General features: G+C 37.9%; 1 protein-coding gene across 3 annotated transcripts; it reads right to left on the bottom strand.

The window, feature by feature from the left end:
• Positions 1-796: 796 nt before the first annotated feature.
• Positions 797-3,021, bottom strand: LOC126799158 (zinc finger CCCH domain-containing protein 1). 3 transcript variants are annotated; one of them, XM_050526289.1, is made up of 4 exons: positions 2,937-3,021; positions 2,102-2,263; positions 1,218-2,023; positions 797-1,101 (listed from the first exon to the last, which is right to left on the bottom strand). In XM_050526289.1, the coding sequence occupies exons 2-4, from the start codon at positions 2,136-2,138 to the stop codon at positions 997-999; spliced, it is 948 nt and encodes a 315-aa protein (XP_050382246.1). In that variant the 5' UTR covers positions 2,139-2,263; positions 2,937-3,021; the 3' UTR covers positions 797-996. The 3 variants fall into 3 exon arrangements, with proteins under 3 accessions (XP_050382246.1, XP_050382247.1, XP_050382248.1); XM_050526290.1 differs by having other exon boundaries at positions 2,102-2,260; XM_050526291.1 differs by having other exon boundaries at positions 2,102-2,257; positions 2,937-2,999.
• Between the last annotated feature and the right edge of the window lie 15,265 nt (positions 3,022-18,286).

Below are 18,286 nucleotides of genomic sequence, written 5' to 3'. Positions count from 1 at the left end.
TAGATTTGTAGGCACTAAAGAAATTCACCCACTTTTCGATTTTATATTCAGATTTCGACCATTTAGTTTGTAGATATATATAAGTGGATCATTATTATAAATTTTTGTTCAAATTGAAATCATTAAAACATTCATAAATGTGATTTACTCATTATTAATCTTTTTTTATATAAAAAAATTCATTATGAACTTAAACAGTTCATGTTTGACAATTTTGGTATGTTCACTAATTTGATCTACTTTGATACTTTAGCCATTACCATATTGGATGAAAATTGTACAAGTAATATATTTATATAGACCTAAAATCTAAACGGTTGAGTTGAAAAAATATAATCGAAAAATATGTTTAATTAACAATTAAGTCTTTGGTCCTTGACTAGTTCTTAACAAGATGGTCCTCATTGAAAAAGCTCTTTAGATTTGTATATTTATCTATGAATATTGTGTTTGCTCTTTATGAAAAAATGTTAGTCTATAGTTTAAGATTGTGTTTGTTCATGTTGACAAAGTCAGTACCAATTTTAGAAGTATGAATAAAGAGTTCCATGAATAAAAACTCTCAAAATATAAATAATTTATGAAGAGAGCTTGCCAATGTTGTCATAAAGCCTAGGGCACGTTGGCCTTATTGCAGATCAGATATGGTTCATAAAATAGGATCGTTTCTAAATTCAGATGTAAGATCCAATTCGAGTTTAGTAACAGAATTAGTACACTTCGATTTAGGTCTCGTGTTTAAGGATCTTGTTCATGAGACTTTGTCCACTAACCGAGTTTCTAACACTTGATCACGTCTGATATTTGACCCTCTGAATTTCATCATCAAAGCGATTGCAGAAACACACAATCAATGTACATGGAGCCATGAACTAATGACAGTATTCAAATCTTCTCTAGTCTGCCACTGTTTTGGTGCAATTAGAAAATTTATCTTTTACAGTGAAAAGTGAAAACTGAACTTTTCTTCAGTTACAGGAAAAGGAAAAAGAGCAGTTACTTCCCCTCCGCAGCAATCCTCTTGCGTATCTCATGAGCTGTATTGAAAATGCCAAGAGTTGGCTTGTTGCACACAAAGCACTTCTTGTTCTTTGAATGATGCTGTGAATGAAAACAGAAAAGGTTTAGAAAAAGCATGCAAGGAACACAAATTGGAAAATACAAAGGACAATAACAATAAATAAATAAACAAATAAATAAATAAGTAAATAAAAAACCTTCAGTGCACAGTGCTCGCAGAAGTAGTGGCTGCACTTGGTTACAACAGGATCAACAAAAGGTTGTCTGCAGATGAAACATGCAAAGGGTAACTCGTCATCATCCTCCTCCTCATCCTCATCATCGCCATCAACTTCCTCGCCAGCCTCACGCAAAGCTAAATTTCTTTTCCTGACTTTCTCCGCTTCATCCCACTCCCTTTCCATCTGCCAGCCAGACTTGTAGTCCCCTCGATCATGCATAAACTTGCATGAATCTCCATACCCACAGTAACCAGTCTCTTTGTAATCCTTACATATATCCGGCTGATAATCAAATCGCGTCGAAGCTCTGATGTGGGCAGAAGCCCTGAGAGGCCCATGGGAACCTCCTGCTTTCTCGCTGGCCACCGTTAGCTCTCTACGGAACCCTGCCTTGTGGTCCGTGTACCCATGGATCCCTTTATACAACTTTTCATCGCCTGTGCTTTTCCCGCTTCCCTTCAAGGCCTCCTCTGACTGCTTAAGAACTCTCTCGCGAACTGCCCGGGCGTCTCTAGAGAAATCAGTCTCTGTCTCCAAAGTTGCTGTTGCTCTGCTATCATGCTCAACTTGTATTTCTTTTGAAGACTTAAACTCGAGGATTACTTTCCCATCATCAGCCGTAGAGCTTTTAGAGGATCCACTAGAGAAAAACAACTTGCCATCAGGCTTGGCAGCTTTTCTTTGGCTTGGTAATACCGCACTCCCAGAATTTGATTCCTCATCGTCCTCTTCAGCAGTACGCTTCCTAAAATTCTTCTTTGGCTTCCTGAAGAAGTTGCAAACTGGAAACACCGAAGAGCAATGAATATCATACAGAAGGGAGCCAGATAAACAAAATTCAAGACAAGAGTTAAACTTACCCTCTCCAGATTCTGTATTTCCACCGGAATCCGCCATATTAACACAAGAAAACAAAACAATTCCAACAAATTAGGTCTTATAAGGAGGGCAGTCGAACTCCACGTATCCCTTCGCAGCTGAGTAATTAGATATAATTCTCCTTTGCTGATCAGTCACTGCTGCTGACAAACAAAAACTGAGTTATTAAACCAACCAACAAAGCTCAAACGAATGTAGCAGGCACCACAACTGCATGTGTTATTTATACAAACTAGTATCAACAGATGTGCGTAGGTTACATTGTTTTCTGTGGCTAATCACTTATCAGCAAATCTTACACCATTATTACCCATAAAAACCAAAAAAAATCGCAGACTACTAATAGAAGGGTTTAACAACCGCTTTGATTCAAATGAAGCTATTAAAATGAAAATCCAAGGTATTGAAATCAACTGAGGCAAGTCTTCTTGTTGCCAAATACCTAACTGAACCCCCGTGGCCATAATGACAGAATCTATCGGTACCGCAATTAGTTCTACTATTTTACTCTTCTTTTATTATTCGCAAAGCAAAACTAATTGAATCTTGTGTAGTAAAGCTCAATATCCAGCCACTTACAAACTAGAAAACAATCCGCAAGCTTCCAATCGTCTATCAACTTCTTATCAGTTCAAAATTCAGAAATGTTTCAGAGCTATTCTCTACAGCTAAACCTAGAAATAACTAGGGCTCAATAGAACCAGTAAGGAATATGTCGATTCGCGAAATCTACGATACCCGAATCCAAATACGATGGGAATAAATCGAAATAGAGAGAGAGAGAGAGAGAGAGAGAGAGAGAGAGAGTGGACTTACTTGTATTGCTGAAAAGAATGGTTTGGGGACCTTAGCGCTCGAGGATGTGGTGGAAGGAAAAGGGTTTTGCTGTGTTGCCGCGTTTATTATCTTCGGAAGATGAAGGTTGCAGACAAAACAAATAACCCCAAAAGACTCATCGATCAAAAGAGAAAAAACAAACCCAAAAAAGTTGTAATAAAAATAATTTATAGAATATTAAATACCTGATAATCGAACCTATTACCTATAATTATATTTTATAACACATGTTAATTTCATACTGAGCATTTGTTAAATGTGGTGGTGAGATTCCGTTAGCAGGCTGTTAGGTGAGTAAGCAAGAAATGTCATGTGTCACAATTTAAATGGGGTACATCCGTACAGGAGTGGGAATAGGGAAATTGAAATAGAAGATCAGATGCCGAGCATATGCAGTGGTGCCCGGCAGTCATGCAATTCAGCCCAAAATTTGCCGGTTTTCAGGTCAAATTTGATGCAGCGCAAAAATAAGAGGGAATGGAATAGTGGCTATACCCAAAAAAACAGCAATCACTCCGGCGAAAATTGCCTGCCGGTTTAAGGCCTTGCACGTGATCTATTTCTCCCCTCTTTATGTTCCTCTTTCCCTTCCCCATCTTCAGCCCACCGTCCATCCAATGTAATTGCTAAATCGACGACAACTCCCGCTGCATAAAAACTGGCACATAAATGCACTATGCAATGAATAATAATTGATGGAGACAAGTTAAGTGATGGATTGATGGAGGGATTGGGGTGCATATGCTCTTAGATATTTCAATGCAAGAGAAGCTAAGTTTAGATTTTAGACTCCGCATATCCTTGCGGACCTTGTTGAAGTCATCAACTGTCTTTAAATGCTACTCAATTGCATGTACATCATACAACTGCTCAAGACACGTACGTATTGCCAACAAAGGCTTGAGTCGATGTGACACCCAAAATACATGAGCGCCTGAATATGATCTTGGTAGGCTAACTTTTTTATCCTGAGGTCTTCAAAAGGGAGGATAGTGGTGGCGTAGTCATTAGTCATTACTACGAATTTATGCCGGCACATCAACAAATCATATTTGGTTTTTTTTTTCCTTGCAAATCCAAGATGTCAAATTCGGGACAAGTAGGTTGATCATATTAATCATAACATGATTTCTTATCAAGTTGAGGCAGTTGAGCACATCTCTCTTGTCACCGCGACTATGCTAGTTATTTTTAGTCAAAACGTTATTCAATAATATTCCTATATATGGAAGAAATAATTTTTAAAAGTACTTATGGAGTTATGCACTCCATTTTAGCATAAATGCATTATAAATTTATAGTGCAATGTCTCACTCGTCACCCTCGTGAATCAGGTAGTGGAATCAAGTATCCACTCGCCGAACAAATGAGACACAAATTGGAGCCAACACTTGTGTAAAACACAACATTAATGTTAGTTTTCAGGAACACCAACAATCGCATCCAACCGATAAATGAGGGACATCCTTATCACATAGTGTGTGTTCACATTTCCTTGAAACACTATATATGATTTGAGCCTGACCAAACGATTCAAACCTTATGAAAATATTGGCCCATCCTTTCCCTAACTTAACTCGGGTCCTGCATGCATACATGTGTCTGTATAATTTTGTCTCTCTAGTTTCTTTTCATTAATTTCAGTCAATATTATATAGTCCAAATGCATGCACCATTTCATAGTCGCATACACATGCAGGTTCAGTCTTCAAAGCATGATGACACCCTAAATCTGCCAAAGATTATCGGGATGCCAATTGGCCCATATAGAAAGTTAGTATAGTACATTAGCACTGCAGTTTTTTATGGCTCGATTAATCGGGATGAAGTGAATGGCATGTGATTGCGTCACCAGTGACACTAGCATCCGGAACCTAATTCCCTATTAATTTGTTCTCGTGTCAAAATTCATTTTACTTTTTGGTAGTGTTACACGATAATTGAAGATGAGTTTCATGATCAAGCAGATCAACTACTGATTTTATAAGTGAAATCGATATTTATTTACATTTTAGAAAGATATAATCTTTATATTAATAAAAGAAATAACACACATGACTTTTCATCTCTAATTAGTCATTTCTTTTTTAAAATAACATCCGTTAGAATTTTTAATTCTACTGACGCTACTAATAAATTGTGGTGTTGTAGATTAAAATCTAAACACCAAGGTTGTTCGATTAATCACCCGATGTTCCTTATACAATCACATAATGTCATAATCTATCAATATTTGGTCCTAGAATTATAGTAACTAATCACGCCAACATGTATTATTAAATCCTCCAACTTTCACTTTGCTAGTCAAACAACACCAAGAACGAAATGACATAGCAATAACATGTAGTCACGTAGTGCACCATGACTCATAGGCATATATTTATCAAAACCTTTTCAATATGTTCCCCTCCCCAACACACGTGACAGGTGAAAAAGAAGAAGGAAAGCATTGTAGATTTGTAAGATCCTTTTCCCTGTAAATTTTTAAGATAAACCCCACAATCGTAGGGTACACCCACAACGTGACCCTAGAGGGGTTGTCATGCACAAAAAGCAATGAAGAAAGCTGGGCCATGATATTGTGTATTTGAACTTTGGGGCTCTCTAGGAGGTCAACCTTTCACGTTTTGGTCCCCGGAGAGTGGTGGTGCCTCTCTTCTCAAAATACGCCTGTGGTCGATTTCAGCTTGATTCGAGTAGACCCACAAGAGAAATCCATATTCGATATTGCTTGGGTTTGCTGGGTTGGAAATGGTTGGGTGGTCGACTGTGAGTGGCTGAAGCCTATGCAGCGAAATGAGGTCGCTGCTGCAAAGGACCATGAGAGTCGAGAGTCGAGACCCCACCGTGCGTGCCATGGAATAAAATTTCCAGGAATTTAAATCCCGAAGGTACCCTGAAAATTTGATTGTGGGATTAGCTTTGCTTCTGGCTACCATACCATAGTACCATACAGTGCTGGCTTTAACTTTTGGTCGATGTTGTTGGATCATTTGGATGGAAAAGTTTCTCTACGCATTTGTTTACTTTTTCGAACATGACAATTTATTCACTGTACTAGAATACTTGAAAGTTTTGTATGACTTCTATATTAAATATAGAAAAGAGATCCATAATGAGCTGAATTGAAACAAGATGCATATGTTCATCTAATACAAAAAAGAAATTTTTAAGAATGGTACATATGAGCTTTGTTTTATTAAGAATCAAGATTATTCAACTTCTAAAAATATCACATGATTACATATACTATTTAACTCGATCTACTTTTGATGTATTGTGCTCCATACTCCGTTAGTTCATATGGTTTCCATCATACTTTCAAGGGCAATTTTGTCATCTATGTGATCATTAAAACTACTCATTTATACTTCTCTTTTGGGAAGCTTCTTCAAAATGTATTGGTGTAAGTGAATCAACTGAGATTCTTGATCCTTTTAGGGTTTTAAGATTAACAATTATGTTATCTGCTCTGGGTCATATGTGTGACTAAGGTGCTGGTTGCTTCAAGTATTGAAAAGGGATTGTGCACCACCACCATCAGATGCACAATTCTGAGCCTAGTCTATTCCAGCAATCCTGCTCTTCATTTCTCCTCCTCTAGCACAAAACCACTTTTTAGTTAAATCAACACGTTGGGAAGGAGGAAGTGTACGGGCCCAAAAACTTTCAGGTCTCCTCTTGCCATCCCCGCTTTCCGAAGCATAGCCATAATAAGGATTATCGCCTGGCTGGCATATAGTATCAAGGTCGTGCGTATGAGAGAGAGAGAGAGCTACTTCGAATCACTCTCATAATTTCCTTGATCGGGGAAGCAGCTTCTGACTCTATTTTCAACTAAGATGCTGGTTTTAAAAGGCAATAACTTTTCCACTCGGCCATGAGTTTGGGAATACATTTTTGCCCTCTAGTTTTTTAATAATGACATATTATTTAACGGATTAGTTAACGTCTTGTACCTAAGTTGGGTATAATTTATTAACTCATGTACTTATACGATAATTTCAAAAGTTAAACAATTTTAATTCTTAATAGAGCAAAGTTCATGTACTCTTCTTAATTTTTTCCAAATACAAAATGTAACTATAATATGAGTAGCTATTGAAGGACATATCGATTGTAGTACATATAATGCGTAACAATATTAACTTGAGTGGGTATTTTGGAAGAAATACAAAATTTAACTCCATGACAAGGTGAATCTCCCAAAAGAATAACAAGAATACTTATTACATGCTAGTAGACGAGCTCTCAAAAACAAGAGCCATGTGTTAGAACTCGCTACCAAGAATAATTGGTACTAGACATCTTTCATAACTCGCATATGAATCAACGATGCATGTGTTTAATAAGATTTTAAAAGAACCATGGAAAGAAAAAGAAATTCCTATAAGATGAAAAAATCTGGAGAAAGTTAGTCCTCCCATATATCAAGAGAAGTCACCATTAAACTATATTAACATAAGTAAACTAAACGAAAATCACTAACAATTCTCATTAAAAAAAACGAAATCACGATCAAGGTAATTGCTTCATAACAACAAATCGAGAATGACCTTCATATGCTGCAATAAGTCACGTTTGATTGAGCGTATGTATTGCATTTTTAAAAACAAACATGTATATGTTTGAGGAGAAACGAAATGAGAATAATAACGACATAATGGAACAGAACGTAACTCTTTATTGATTGATAATGTGACCAATATATAGGCATTAAATAACCAAAATCTCGTATGATTCGGAGTACTAATCTATTATAAATATGTGAATCTATCTCTAACAGGAAACCTAATAAGGCTAAGACACACACAAGAGTATAATAGTAATTCTCCCGTAACACTCTCCCTTGTGTCGCATGCCTAGGTTGCATGGTACACACATCATTGCCTCAGTAAAAACCTTGTTAAGCAAAATAAAAACTTCTTGGGTGAAAACAAAAGCTTGATCGAAGGGAAAAAGAGCACAACGCACCGTCTACATTTGATAGCATCATGTGAGGTAGACTCCCCCTAGAGTCTACTAAACAACTTCCCTTGATTAGTGCAATAATCATGGAGTACAAAAAACAACGTATACAACGTTCATTACATGCTTCTCAAACGTAGTCTTGGGCTAATGATTAATCATTAATCTAACCACACATCATTAGATCATACATGTTATACATAGCCAAACTTAGATATTAGGAAACAAGATTGCATAACAACTTAAAACAAGAATTTGCAATGAAAATCAGATTCTCGGGTAGAATGACTTTCACTCACTTAAACGGCCATAACTTTTTCGTCAGAATAGGTATCAGCGAACCGTAAAATGTTATGGAAAGTAGACACCCGTGGCTTTTGAATGACATAAAGTTCACAACCTAATTCGACCAGAGCAGTTCACAGTGCTCTGTCGAAGTTGACTAACTTGAAAATTCTTGGACATAACTGTCCTACTTTGCTAAAACGACCATAACTCACTCAATACGATAACTATGAACGAATGGTTGGTGTTATTGGAAAGTAGACACATAGACCTTTCCAATTGTACCAAATTCACCATATTTCATTGAACGAGATGTCCTGTAGGTCTCGTTGAAATTGACATACAAAACTGGATAGATTTTGATTTGTCACATTCAATGTGTCTTTCACAAAGGAATGGGGGGGATGAACCAATGAATGACTGATTTTGGTCCGAGACGGAATCATATGTATCCTCTATGTTAACAGTGTCAATATCAACACTAACATGTACACTAGTGTATATGAGCTGCTGGCGGCGTTGGTGTGGGAGGAATGTATTGATTCGCTAAAGGTAGAACTAGACACATGGTCTTGAGGTATTTAAAGTCTCTCGGGCACTCTCATATCTGCGTCAAGATCAATTTACATATATGTTATGACCATTATCATATGCGGCAGATCAGTTTTCATGGACACTACTACTGATTAAGTAGCATAAAACAATTATGTCCATTACGAGATAATATGACTCACCGTAGTCAATACTAGGGTAATGAAACGATCTTTGCGCCATAAGTCCTGCAAATATCGCATGACTTCATCTTTCTCATTACAATTATGAATAATGACTAATATAACAAGTCTAGTTCAACATGTATTGATTCTTTCCACTTCGGTCAAGTTGTTCATCGTTGATACTTTACAACGGAATAAGAGTATAAGCGAATACATCATCAATCATAGGAGATCGATCCATTAAGCACACGCACGTGCTTTATACGATCAATTTGAGAGATTTTTATTCTTCTCTAACATCAACAAAGGAGTCGGTAGCGTCCCACATAAACTTAGTTGATATACATGTTTAGAGAATATCTCTTGATGATGAGCGAAATACTTGTGCCTACGCACCTCGCTTCTTTCTGGATTTTTGATTCCAGAGAATAATGGTCTCCACCACATCTAGGTAGGAGCCAAGACTGAAGCTATGACCCTTACTAGTCCATCTTTGTGTTTGCCGCCCTTGTTTTGTGGTGCAATACCACGGGCACCGACAACACCACAACGTACAATGGTGCCATCACCGGCTTCCTTCCCACTATCAGGGATGGTGTCAACGGTGCTATGACCAAGTCATATGAAATTCTACCTTATTTTGGAAGTTCCAACCTTACCGGCACATCACAACATTTATGTGCGATCTTGTCACTTTCGCAATATCAGTAAAGTCATTGAGCATCGAATCTTTAAAATTCCGAAGGTCGATAATGCGTTGCACTTCAGTAGTGCGAGATTTGAATGAGACATAGTGTCACACCACGTCAATTCATGGCGTTAAAACTGGAATGAAAGCATTCCATATCTCCCTCTGACGACGGGAAGTATGTCTCATCAAAGTGACCGTTTGTTAATATCGTAGGATATAGATCCACAATGTAGATTGGAAATAGTGTATAAGTGTTGGTAATTCATAAATCATAACCAACCAAAATATTTAATCGTTTCATATAAACCTATTGAGATTACTACAAGAGAGACACATAAACAACTAAACCAAAGAGGCGTTAGTGAAAAGAACGTTTGAACCGTATCCAGTGACCATCTGGTACGCACTAAACGCTTGGTGAGTTGTGGATCTGAAATGATTAAGTATCGCTGCATGTAACATCATTACATATCCCCATACAAAAATCGGCAGGTTAGTACCCATAACCAAGTCTGAACTCTACTAGATCGTGCAGTGAATGAACATGAGGAATAATATGTTCAACGACGATTCCAATAGACATGCAAAACGAAATCATCAAAGGTCTTGGAGGTGAACTCTCCAACGGTATCCAATCAAATAGATTTGAGAGGATGGGAAGGGTGGTGAGCCCTTAGTATGATGATCATAGCAAAAAACTTAGCAAATACATTATTCTTTGTGGATATCAAAGTGATGTGTGACCAACGCGTCGATGCTCTTAACCTTTACCATAAAAATACGAAAAATGTCTGTATTCGGTTTGATATGGTCCACTAATGTCACCTTAAATACTTTGTAAAAATGGAATGTTCTCGGTTAGACCCTTATCAAATAAAGGACTTCCTTGAAATATAGCAAGAGAACAAGATTTGCAAGATGAGCGATAGACATCCGAGATTACCGTGGAGGTATTAGAAAACACGGGAGACATCACAACATCCTGTAAATGAGCTCTTGTAAAGGAGGGGATGCCGCCACCAACGACCTGAATGCCATGGAGCCGCCGAGAGGGGTTGGCTCGGCCTCACCGTGTGCAGCACGGCTGCACCGGTGAGGTGGTCTCCCAATAGATGATCGTGTGAATTTCAAAGAACTCGAATCATCATATCTCGTTCAAAATGACCAAAAATGATCATATCAAAACCGAGAAGACAGCAAAACCGAACCCATGATTCAAAGAATCTTGAGTTTCATAAAGCTACTGCTACAGGCAAGCAAAACTATGTCTGCAGGCTAACAAAGCTATTGTCAATGAAATCTGACAGATTTATTCCTCTCCATTCTCAACACAAATATCAAGATGAAAATTCATCATTGGCATATATGACCTTTTAAAACTCAGCAAGGCATGAAGATATAAAACATAATCTTCGCACGAGATCGGTAAAACAACTATCTATCCCCTATAACAGTGTGGGTGGTTACGCAATCAGCAAGACACTCGACTTCGCCGCGGGACATCATCAAAATAAATTAAGAGAGTCGACAACACGGGGAACAATTTCAAGCAATACCCCATAGGGCATTGTCAAAAAGAGGATTGAAAACAAATAGTCCAATCCTATCGAATGTATCATATGACAATAGAACTACATTCTACAACTTAAAAGTTGGAAAAATATGGTATTGGAGCAGTTGAATATCAAATAATTAGGATGGTAAAAACCATCTAATTGGTGCTGGTGACACCAATAATAATAAAATTGTTTGAGCTATAACACGACGTGGAGAAAAACTGAAAAATTAACCAGAAAACCATGTCAACATAACTCAAAACTGGGTGAAATTTGGACTAAGAAAACATGACAGCAAAAACTGCATGAATTATGTAGGAAAAATAACGAGAAACGACGAAAAAATCGCCGAAAACCGGCCGAAGTTGGCCGGAGCTGCAGGTTTGACAGGGGACGCCAGCAGGAACCGGGTGGTGGCACCGGAAACACCGGCAAGTGGACCGAAGGCAGACAAAACGCCAGAAACGCCGGAACAATAACCGAAAAAATGACGTCAATTTTAACGTTCCGAGGTCCGTTTTCCAATTTTAAGGTCCAAATTCACAATATACTACTATTAGGGTCTCATGTAACAAAAAAATGGGTAATTTAAAAACCACGTGAGTTGCAAATGTTGACCATTTATGCTAAGGTAAGACAAATAAAATTCTTACGAGATCATCTTGTAAACAGATAATACAAGAAATTTTATTGAATATGCCAATATTTAATACAACACAACCAAACTTCTAATTCCAATACACGACTTAAGCTAAAGTCAAGCAAGAAACATGGCAATCTCAACGTCATACTTGAAAAATAGTAAGCAGAAAACATAGTCAAAATAGATTGACTAAACAAAAGTTTGTAGGAACAAAATCATGCATATCGGATCGGGCGGAGCCTTAGCCTGATGCTAAAAAAATTTCTTACGTGAGAATGGAAGAATGTTACGTTTCTATCACTAAAATTCCCTCAAGAAATAGATACAGGTGTCAAAAATGGCATGTGTTTCTTGGATGTGGAACATGCATCAAGGTCAACTCTGGTAATACAACGTCATAGACGATTATTGAATCACGTTAAGTGTGTGTGTCTCATGGAATTATTTTTATTTTTGAGATCTTTTGTCAACAAATAATGCTGCATCAGAGTAATGAATTTCAACTCAAATAAATAAGTACGTAGACCTTGAGATTATCGTTTATAGACATGAGTTTAAGAAAAGTCAAACATTCAAATAACAGTCGCGATGACGACGCATCCATAAGAAATGAGGGTTGTATAGGTTTCGAATAATCGAAACTATTTAAATATGTAACCGAAATTAAAAGGGTTGTGATGTATATGGTTATAAAATAATCGATGAATATCGGCGATTCTCATGATCGCACCCAAAATAGCGGTGCACTCAGGCGACCACACGAAATCGATTTATTCCCTTTAAATAATAACGTGACTCCCCCAGGACTGTCACACGAAAAACGTTGACCAAGAGGGAATCATATCCCTTTTTGGTCTCATCGGCGTTATAAGAAATGCCAGAAAAGAGACATGAAGAATGCTAATAGCGCTCAATAATATATATATATATATATATATATGTTCACAAGCATCAACTTTAAGAAAAACATACTTATTGGTTTACCAAATAGACCGTATATAATTAAACTGCTTTGCAAATCGATCGTCATGCATGAAGCTGATTGATGAATTCATTTTCGATCGTCGTACTGATGTCATAAATTGCGCGTGAGTAACGTCCGTCTCAGGCATGGATGTCATCACAGTGGTACGACAATTGATCATTTTTTCTATACGAGCACGTGAAACATAGTTAGAAAACTAAAACGTGCAAATAAATGATTAAAAATAAATAGGAACATAAAAGGAAATAGAGTTATAGGGCCAATAGGCCATTGGGCTCGGAAGAGTCTGAGGCCCAAAAGGGATGTTGGGCTAGCAGAAGGCCAAGACCCGGGCTTGGGTCGGGTTTCAGAGGAATCGGGTCGGATCAACTGTGAGTCCAGTCACGGCTGCCGCGGTTCCTCGTCGACGATTTGGGAATCCGGACTGGAAAAACGTCATCAGGTATGCGTTAACTGCAGATGGAGGCGCATGCGAGGCTGGGATGCTGCGTTATGCTCGGAGATCACCTTGAATGACCGGGTCAAATTCTATTTGATGGCGACCGACGTCGAGAGGAAACTGATTGGGGATACGCTAGGATTTGATGTTGGTTTCTGCTTGATGGCGGCGAAGTTGAGTAGCGCTGGTCTAGGCAGAGAACGCACAGGTTATGGGTAGAGAGCGCAAGGCGGCGCTGGTTTCTCAAAAACGGCGGGGCCTCACTAGGGGCAGCCAAGAAAGCGGAGGTGACGCTGGACTGCTAGACAAAAAGTCGGCCTACGGCTAGTGCACGCTAGGAGGGAGACGCGTTGGGCTGGCGTCAGAAGAAGAAGACGGAGGCCGGAGCGGTGTCGACCGATGCAGGTGATGAAGGAGACGGGGTGCCCACATAAAAGTCTGGGTGCCCATAACAAATCTCATGTTTTCTCTTTTCTTCTTTGTCGTCCGACAACTATTTTTCAGAATCTGATGTAATTTTCCGGTGAAGTCACGGAAAAAATGATGCCGGAGGAAAAAGATTTAGGACAAGGGTTGAACATTTTCCTGGTGGTCTCGTTACTCAGACATTGTAGAACAAAGTGCATGATAACGTGTTTGAGGAGAAACGAAACGAGAATAATAACGACGTAATGAAACATAACGTAACTCTTTATTAATTGATAATGTGTCATATATATAGACATTACATAACCATAATCTCGTAAGATTCGGAGTCCTAATCTATTACATAGATGTGAATCTATCTCTAACAGAAAACATAATAAGACTAAGACATACACAAAAATAGAATATTAATTATCCCGTAACAATATATTGTAAATATAAAAGATTAGTCAAGTTTGAACTCAGAATTCAATAGCTACTGACCATATATCAGGGCTTTTATCAATGCGGTTAATTTTCGCTCTTTCCTCGCAAAAGTCCGTCCCGTCAGTTCTATAAAGTTATGACTAAAATGCATATAGCGCAAATTGCTCCAAGTCATGAGTTTCAGGAATTTAATTGGAAGATCCAAAAAATAGTGAGCTTGGTACCAAAAACATTTCATTGAAATGTCAAATCATCCTCACTCATCAACAAATCTGTCTCTCATCTCCATTGCTAAAGTAAAGTCAACATCCCCCAAAAAAAAAACCCAAATGGTTTTACACCTCATACGCAAACAATCAACTCAAACAGTTACTTCCACTCCCACTGTCTCACCAAAAACAAGCAATTACTCATCATCGTCCTCCAGACCTCCACTCCTCCCCACCGTTTCATCCCCCGTTCTTCTCCTTCCAACGTCACCCGCCCCCGTTGAAACCTCGCTCATCCCCGTTAAACTCCCGTTTTCACCAATCTCTGTCAATCACGAGCACAGTTGTTACTTTACGTGCTCTCTCATACGACCCCATCTCGGACTTTTTTATTTTTACCTTGCAGGATATCCACTGCTTCACTCCTTATAATGCAAAGACTTTAGTCCCTTTCTGAGCTCTATTGTTTTCCTTCTATATCCATGCAAAACCAACATCCAGACCTGTAACCTCACCATCCTCATCAGTCATCATATATATCTCTGATCGTCCTCCCCTCTACTAAAAAAACGTCACTACTCACTACCCCTTTCGTTTTCACTACACCTTTTCTGGTACCATACGGCAACATGCCCGTACTTCCCACTTCACTCCAATTGAAAATTCGAAACCTCTGCTTGAAAATGTGTTTAGTTTCAAGCATGTATATTAGAAAAGTTTACTTCGCTGCGGTTGTTTTTTGTAAATTTTAGACATCCTATAAGTTTATCAGGTTATCAAGCGACTACAGTCTTTTTATTTTTTGGTTTCGAATCAAGTTATCCTAATTCTTGGGAGTTCAATAAGAAACTTAATGGAATTACACTGTAGTTCAACGAGTATGATCTTTGAACTTTCAATACTTTAAAATTCTAAAAACACTAATTTTTGTTTTCAGTGCTTATGTATATTAGTTGAGATTATAGATTCCATATGAGAAAATGAGAACCTTGCTTATGGAATTAGGGAATTTACAAGTTGAGCCACTTTATAAATCTTCAATTCGTTTTGGATATAATATTATAATATTTTATCGATATTATAGCAGGTTATTGAGAGTGTGCATGTTTTGCGGCCACGAACACTTCATGTCATTCCAGTTTTAATATAAGTCGTTTGAGTGTATAGCTAGAAAATATACGGAAGCATGTTAAGAAGCATAGATTCCATGCAAAATCATGAGAACCGTTGTGTACACTATAAAACACTTGATCATATTACGTTTTGGAATTTCAAAATTGAATAAGATTGAGTTTGACTCGGATTACGAGCTTAAATTTTTAAATAATCTGACCAATGTGTTTAGTGAATTAATTTATTTTCTAAGTTCACAAACTTCAATATATTTTTTAGAAAAATTATGAAAATTATAAAATAAAATTTTTAAAAACTATTGCTGATTTTTCGAATCCCACGAACTTGACATTCGAAAGCATGGGCTGATTATGCAAATTGTCGTGTATGATGGACCTGTTATTATCAAATATAAGGAATTTGGACGTTGGATGAGACAGGAAGAAACGTGTACGGCCTGCTTATTGCTTGAGCATGCTCGAATAAGGAATTATAAATCTAATCGGAGTGTTGATTCGGTATATATGGAACTATGGAAGTGCTTGATAATCATGTAAGCTAAGGTCTGGACATATATGCGCAATTGATAGTGACACAGTGACGTCAGGGTACGTGCGTCACCGCATCAATGCCTATACTATTCACAATCCCTATTGGCACATCTGCCGAATTGACATGGATCTCAATCTTATCACGTCACGTAATTTCATTTTCCGGTGAGGGGTAAGTTCTCTTTATTTTTTTCACGAAATTATGCTATACTTGTTTTGAAACTTGATAAGTGTGCAAAGGGATGTTTCTCATTCATAATTGTAAAATTCAAGGTATGATTTTGCATTTACATTATGCTGATTTGAATTTAGACTACTTTACCAACCATACACAATCAAAGTTTTATTGCTTTTATGTAAGGTTTGAATAAGGTAAATGTGGATATATTTGGTAACTAAGCCAAGTTTGGTATTTCTTATAGAAGCATCTGATATGCATTGTTACGTTATAAAGTGTTGTCAAACGACAAAAAAAAAAACTTTCACACAAAAAGATAAAAACAGGAAAAAAAAAATTAAACAACCAAGAATATGCCTTATAAAAGAAAGAAAAAAGGACGATAATATGCTTGTTATGGCATCAGAATTTACTACTAATTATCGCAATATCAAAGATTATAAGTAAGTATCTGTGTTTAAAGATAGTCATTTGCCATTAACTCTCATTACACACATAGATAAGGAAAGTGTAAATACTTTTACATAAGAAAAACCTTTCAAATTTACGGGTCTTCATAGGTTTACTAGTCTTGATCAAAATAATCACAAGTGAACTCTCATCGTTATCACAAAGAGCTATAAATTCAAAATTTCACTTCTAAATTCTCAACGTATGCTTTTACGTTTATAGAAAATATCATTGAAGGACAATTTTTAACACCTTCTCTCATATAAGAACACTCAAAACTTTGTTCCCACATAAGTTGGCCCAAATTGTTTTCATGCTTGGACGAAAACAACCTCTGTTAAAGCTGATTTAACTCTCCCTCGGTAAATTACTCACTCGACTCTCTCCACTAATCCCTAATTTCTCTCCAACTCCCTTCGCCACCAGCCCAACACAACTCCCCCACCGGCTTGACGATCTTTGTAGTGAGCTACCATTGTCTCTGACTTTGTGCGATGCAAGCTCAACACGCGCTGATCTACTTTGCCACCACTCCTCTATTCCACGCTTTTGCCCTAAAGATGGAGATCCGAAGCGTCAACCATGAAGCCTTCATGCCTCGATGAATCAACGAAAGAGGCTCGTATGCTCGGATTGTAAGTATAGATCGAGCTCCGACTTTGTTTCCTTCAATTTTTGACTTCGCTTTTCTTCAATCTCCGCTAGTGGGAGCAATCGACGTCGGAGTAGGTGCATGATCGTTGTTGGCAATCTCTCTCTTAGATATGATCGGATCTAAACCGCACAACAATTAGCCGCCGATCGCGCGCCTTCGTCCTCACCAAGGCCGCCGTCAAAGGGCGCCCTCATTTGACCCCGCAGTGTCTGCCACCAACCGCCAACTGCCAACCGCACACCTATGTTCTAGCAAGACAGCCATCGAAGCCAGCCATCCTCCATACTAGACACAATTTTCCGGCGATCCATGACTCGACTGAGCCACCATGCTCTCTTCTCGATATGGAAGATTTTGTTTCGCTCAACTCCAACGTTTAGCCTAGTTCAAAAAGAGTGATCATGATTTGTTCTTGTTTGTATGTCCTGGCTTCAATTACATAACGTGGCGGGCATAGCCTGTATAGTAGCTTTCGGTTGAAGACATATTAGCATTTGTTTGGTGGTTCGTCAAACGTGAGACTTGACTATTCTATTAATTATGTTCGTTAGTCCGAGACTGCACCAAACATGGGTCATGAATTATTGTACCCTAATCCGAGTCAGCACAGTCCGCGACTAAGCAAAGACTTAGTCTGAAATTAGACATTTCGGGGAAACAAACGTGCCCTTATTGTGCTCGGTAGTACCTTTTGTTTTACTTCAGATTTTACTATAGTATGATTTTTTTGCGTGTGACAATATCTTTTATTATTGTTGGTAGTAGCTTTGTTTGCGATTGGTAGTAGCATTGTTTGTTGTTAGTAGTAGCTTTTGTTATGCTTCATAATAGCTTTGGTAGACATGAATAGTAATATATTTTGTGTGGCTCGGTAGTAGCTTCGTTTGTTGTTTATATTAGCTTTATTTATTTTTGTTATTTGCTTTGTTTGTTGTTAGTAGTGACTTTTGTCTTGCTTCATAGTAGCTTTTGTCTGGCTTAGTAGTATCTTTTGTGTGACTCGATAATAACTTTTGAGATCTCGTCAGAGGCTGCATG

The sequence above is a fragment of the Argentina anserina genome, chromosome 6 (assembly GCF_933775445.1).
Source record: "Argentina anserina chromosome 6, drPotAnse1.1, whole genome shotgun sequence".
In the NCBI taxonomy this organism is placed as follows: domain Eukaryota; kingdom Viridiplantae; phylum Streptophyta; class Magnoliopsida; order Rosales; family Rosaceae; genus Argentina; species Argentina anserina.
Note: the sequence above shows the minus strand (reverse complement) of the source record. Positions and strands in the feature narration are given on the sequence as shown.

Bases quoted from the DNA above. Each gene is read 5' to 3' on its own strand.
- LOC126799158 (XM_050526289.1), bottom strand. From the start codon at position 2,138: ATGGCGGATTCCGGTGGAAATACAGAATCTGGAGAGG. The intron at 2,024-2,101 runs GTAAGTTTAACT...CGGTGTTTCCAG, and splicing joins AAATACAGAATCTGGAGAGG to TTTGCAACTTCTTCAGGAAG. The intron at 1,102-1,217 runs GTTTTTTATTTA...TTTCATTCACAG, and splicing joins GCGAGCACTGTGCACTGAAG to CATCATTCAAAGAACAAGAA.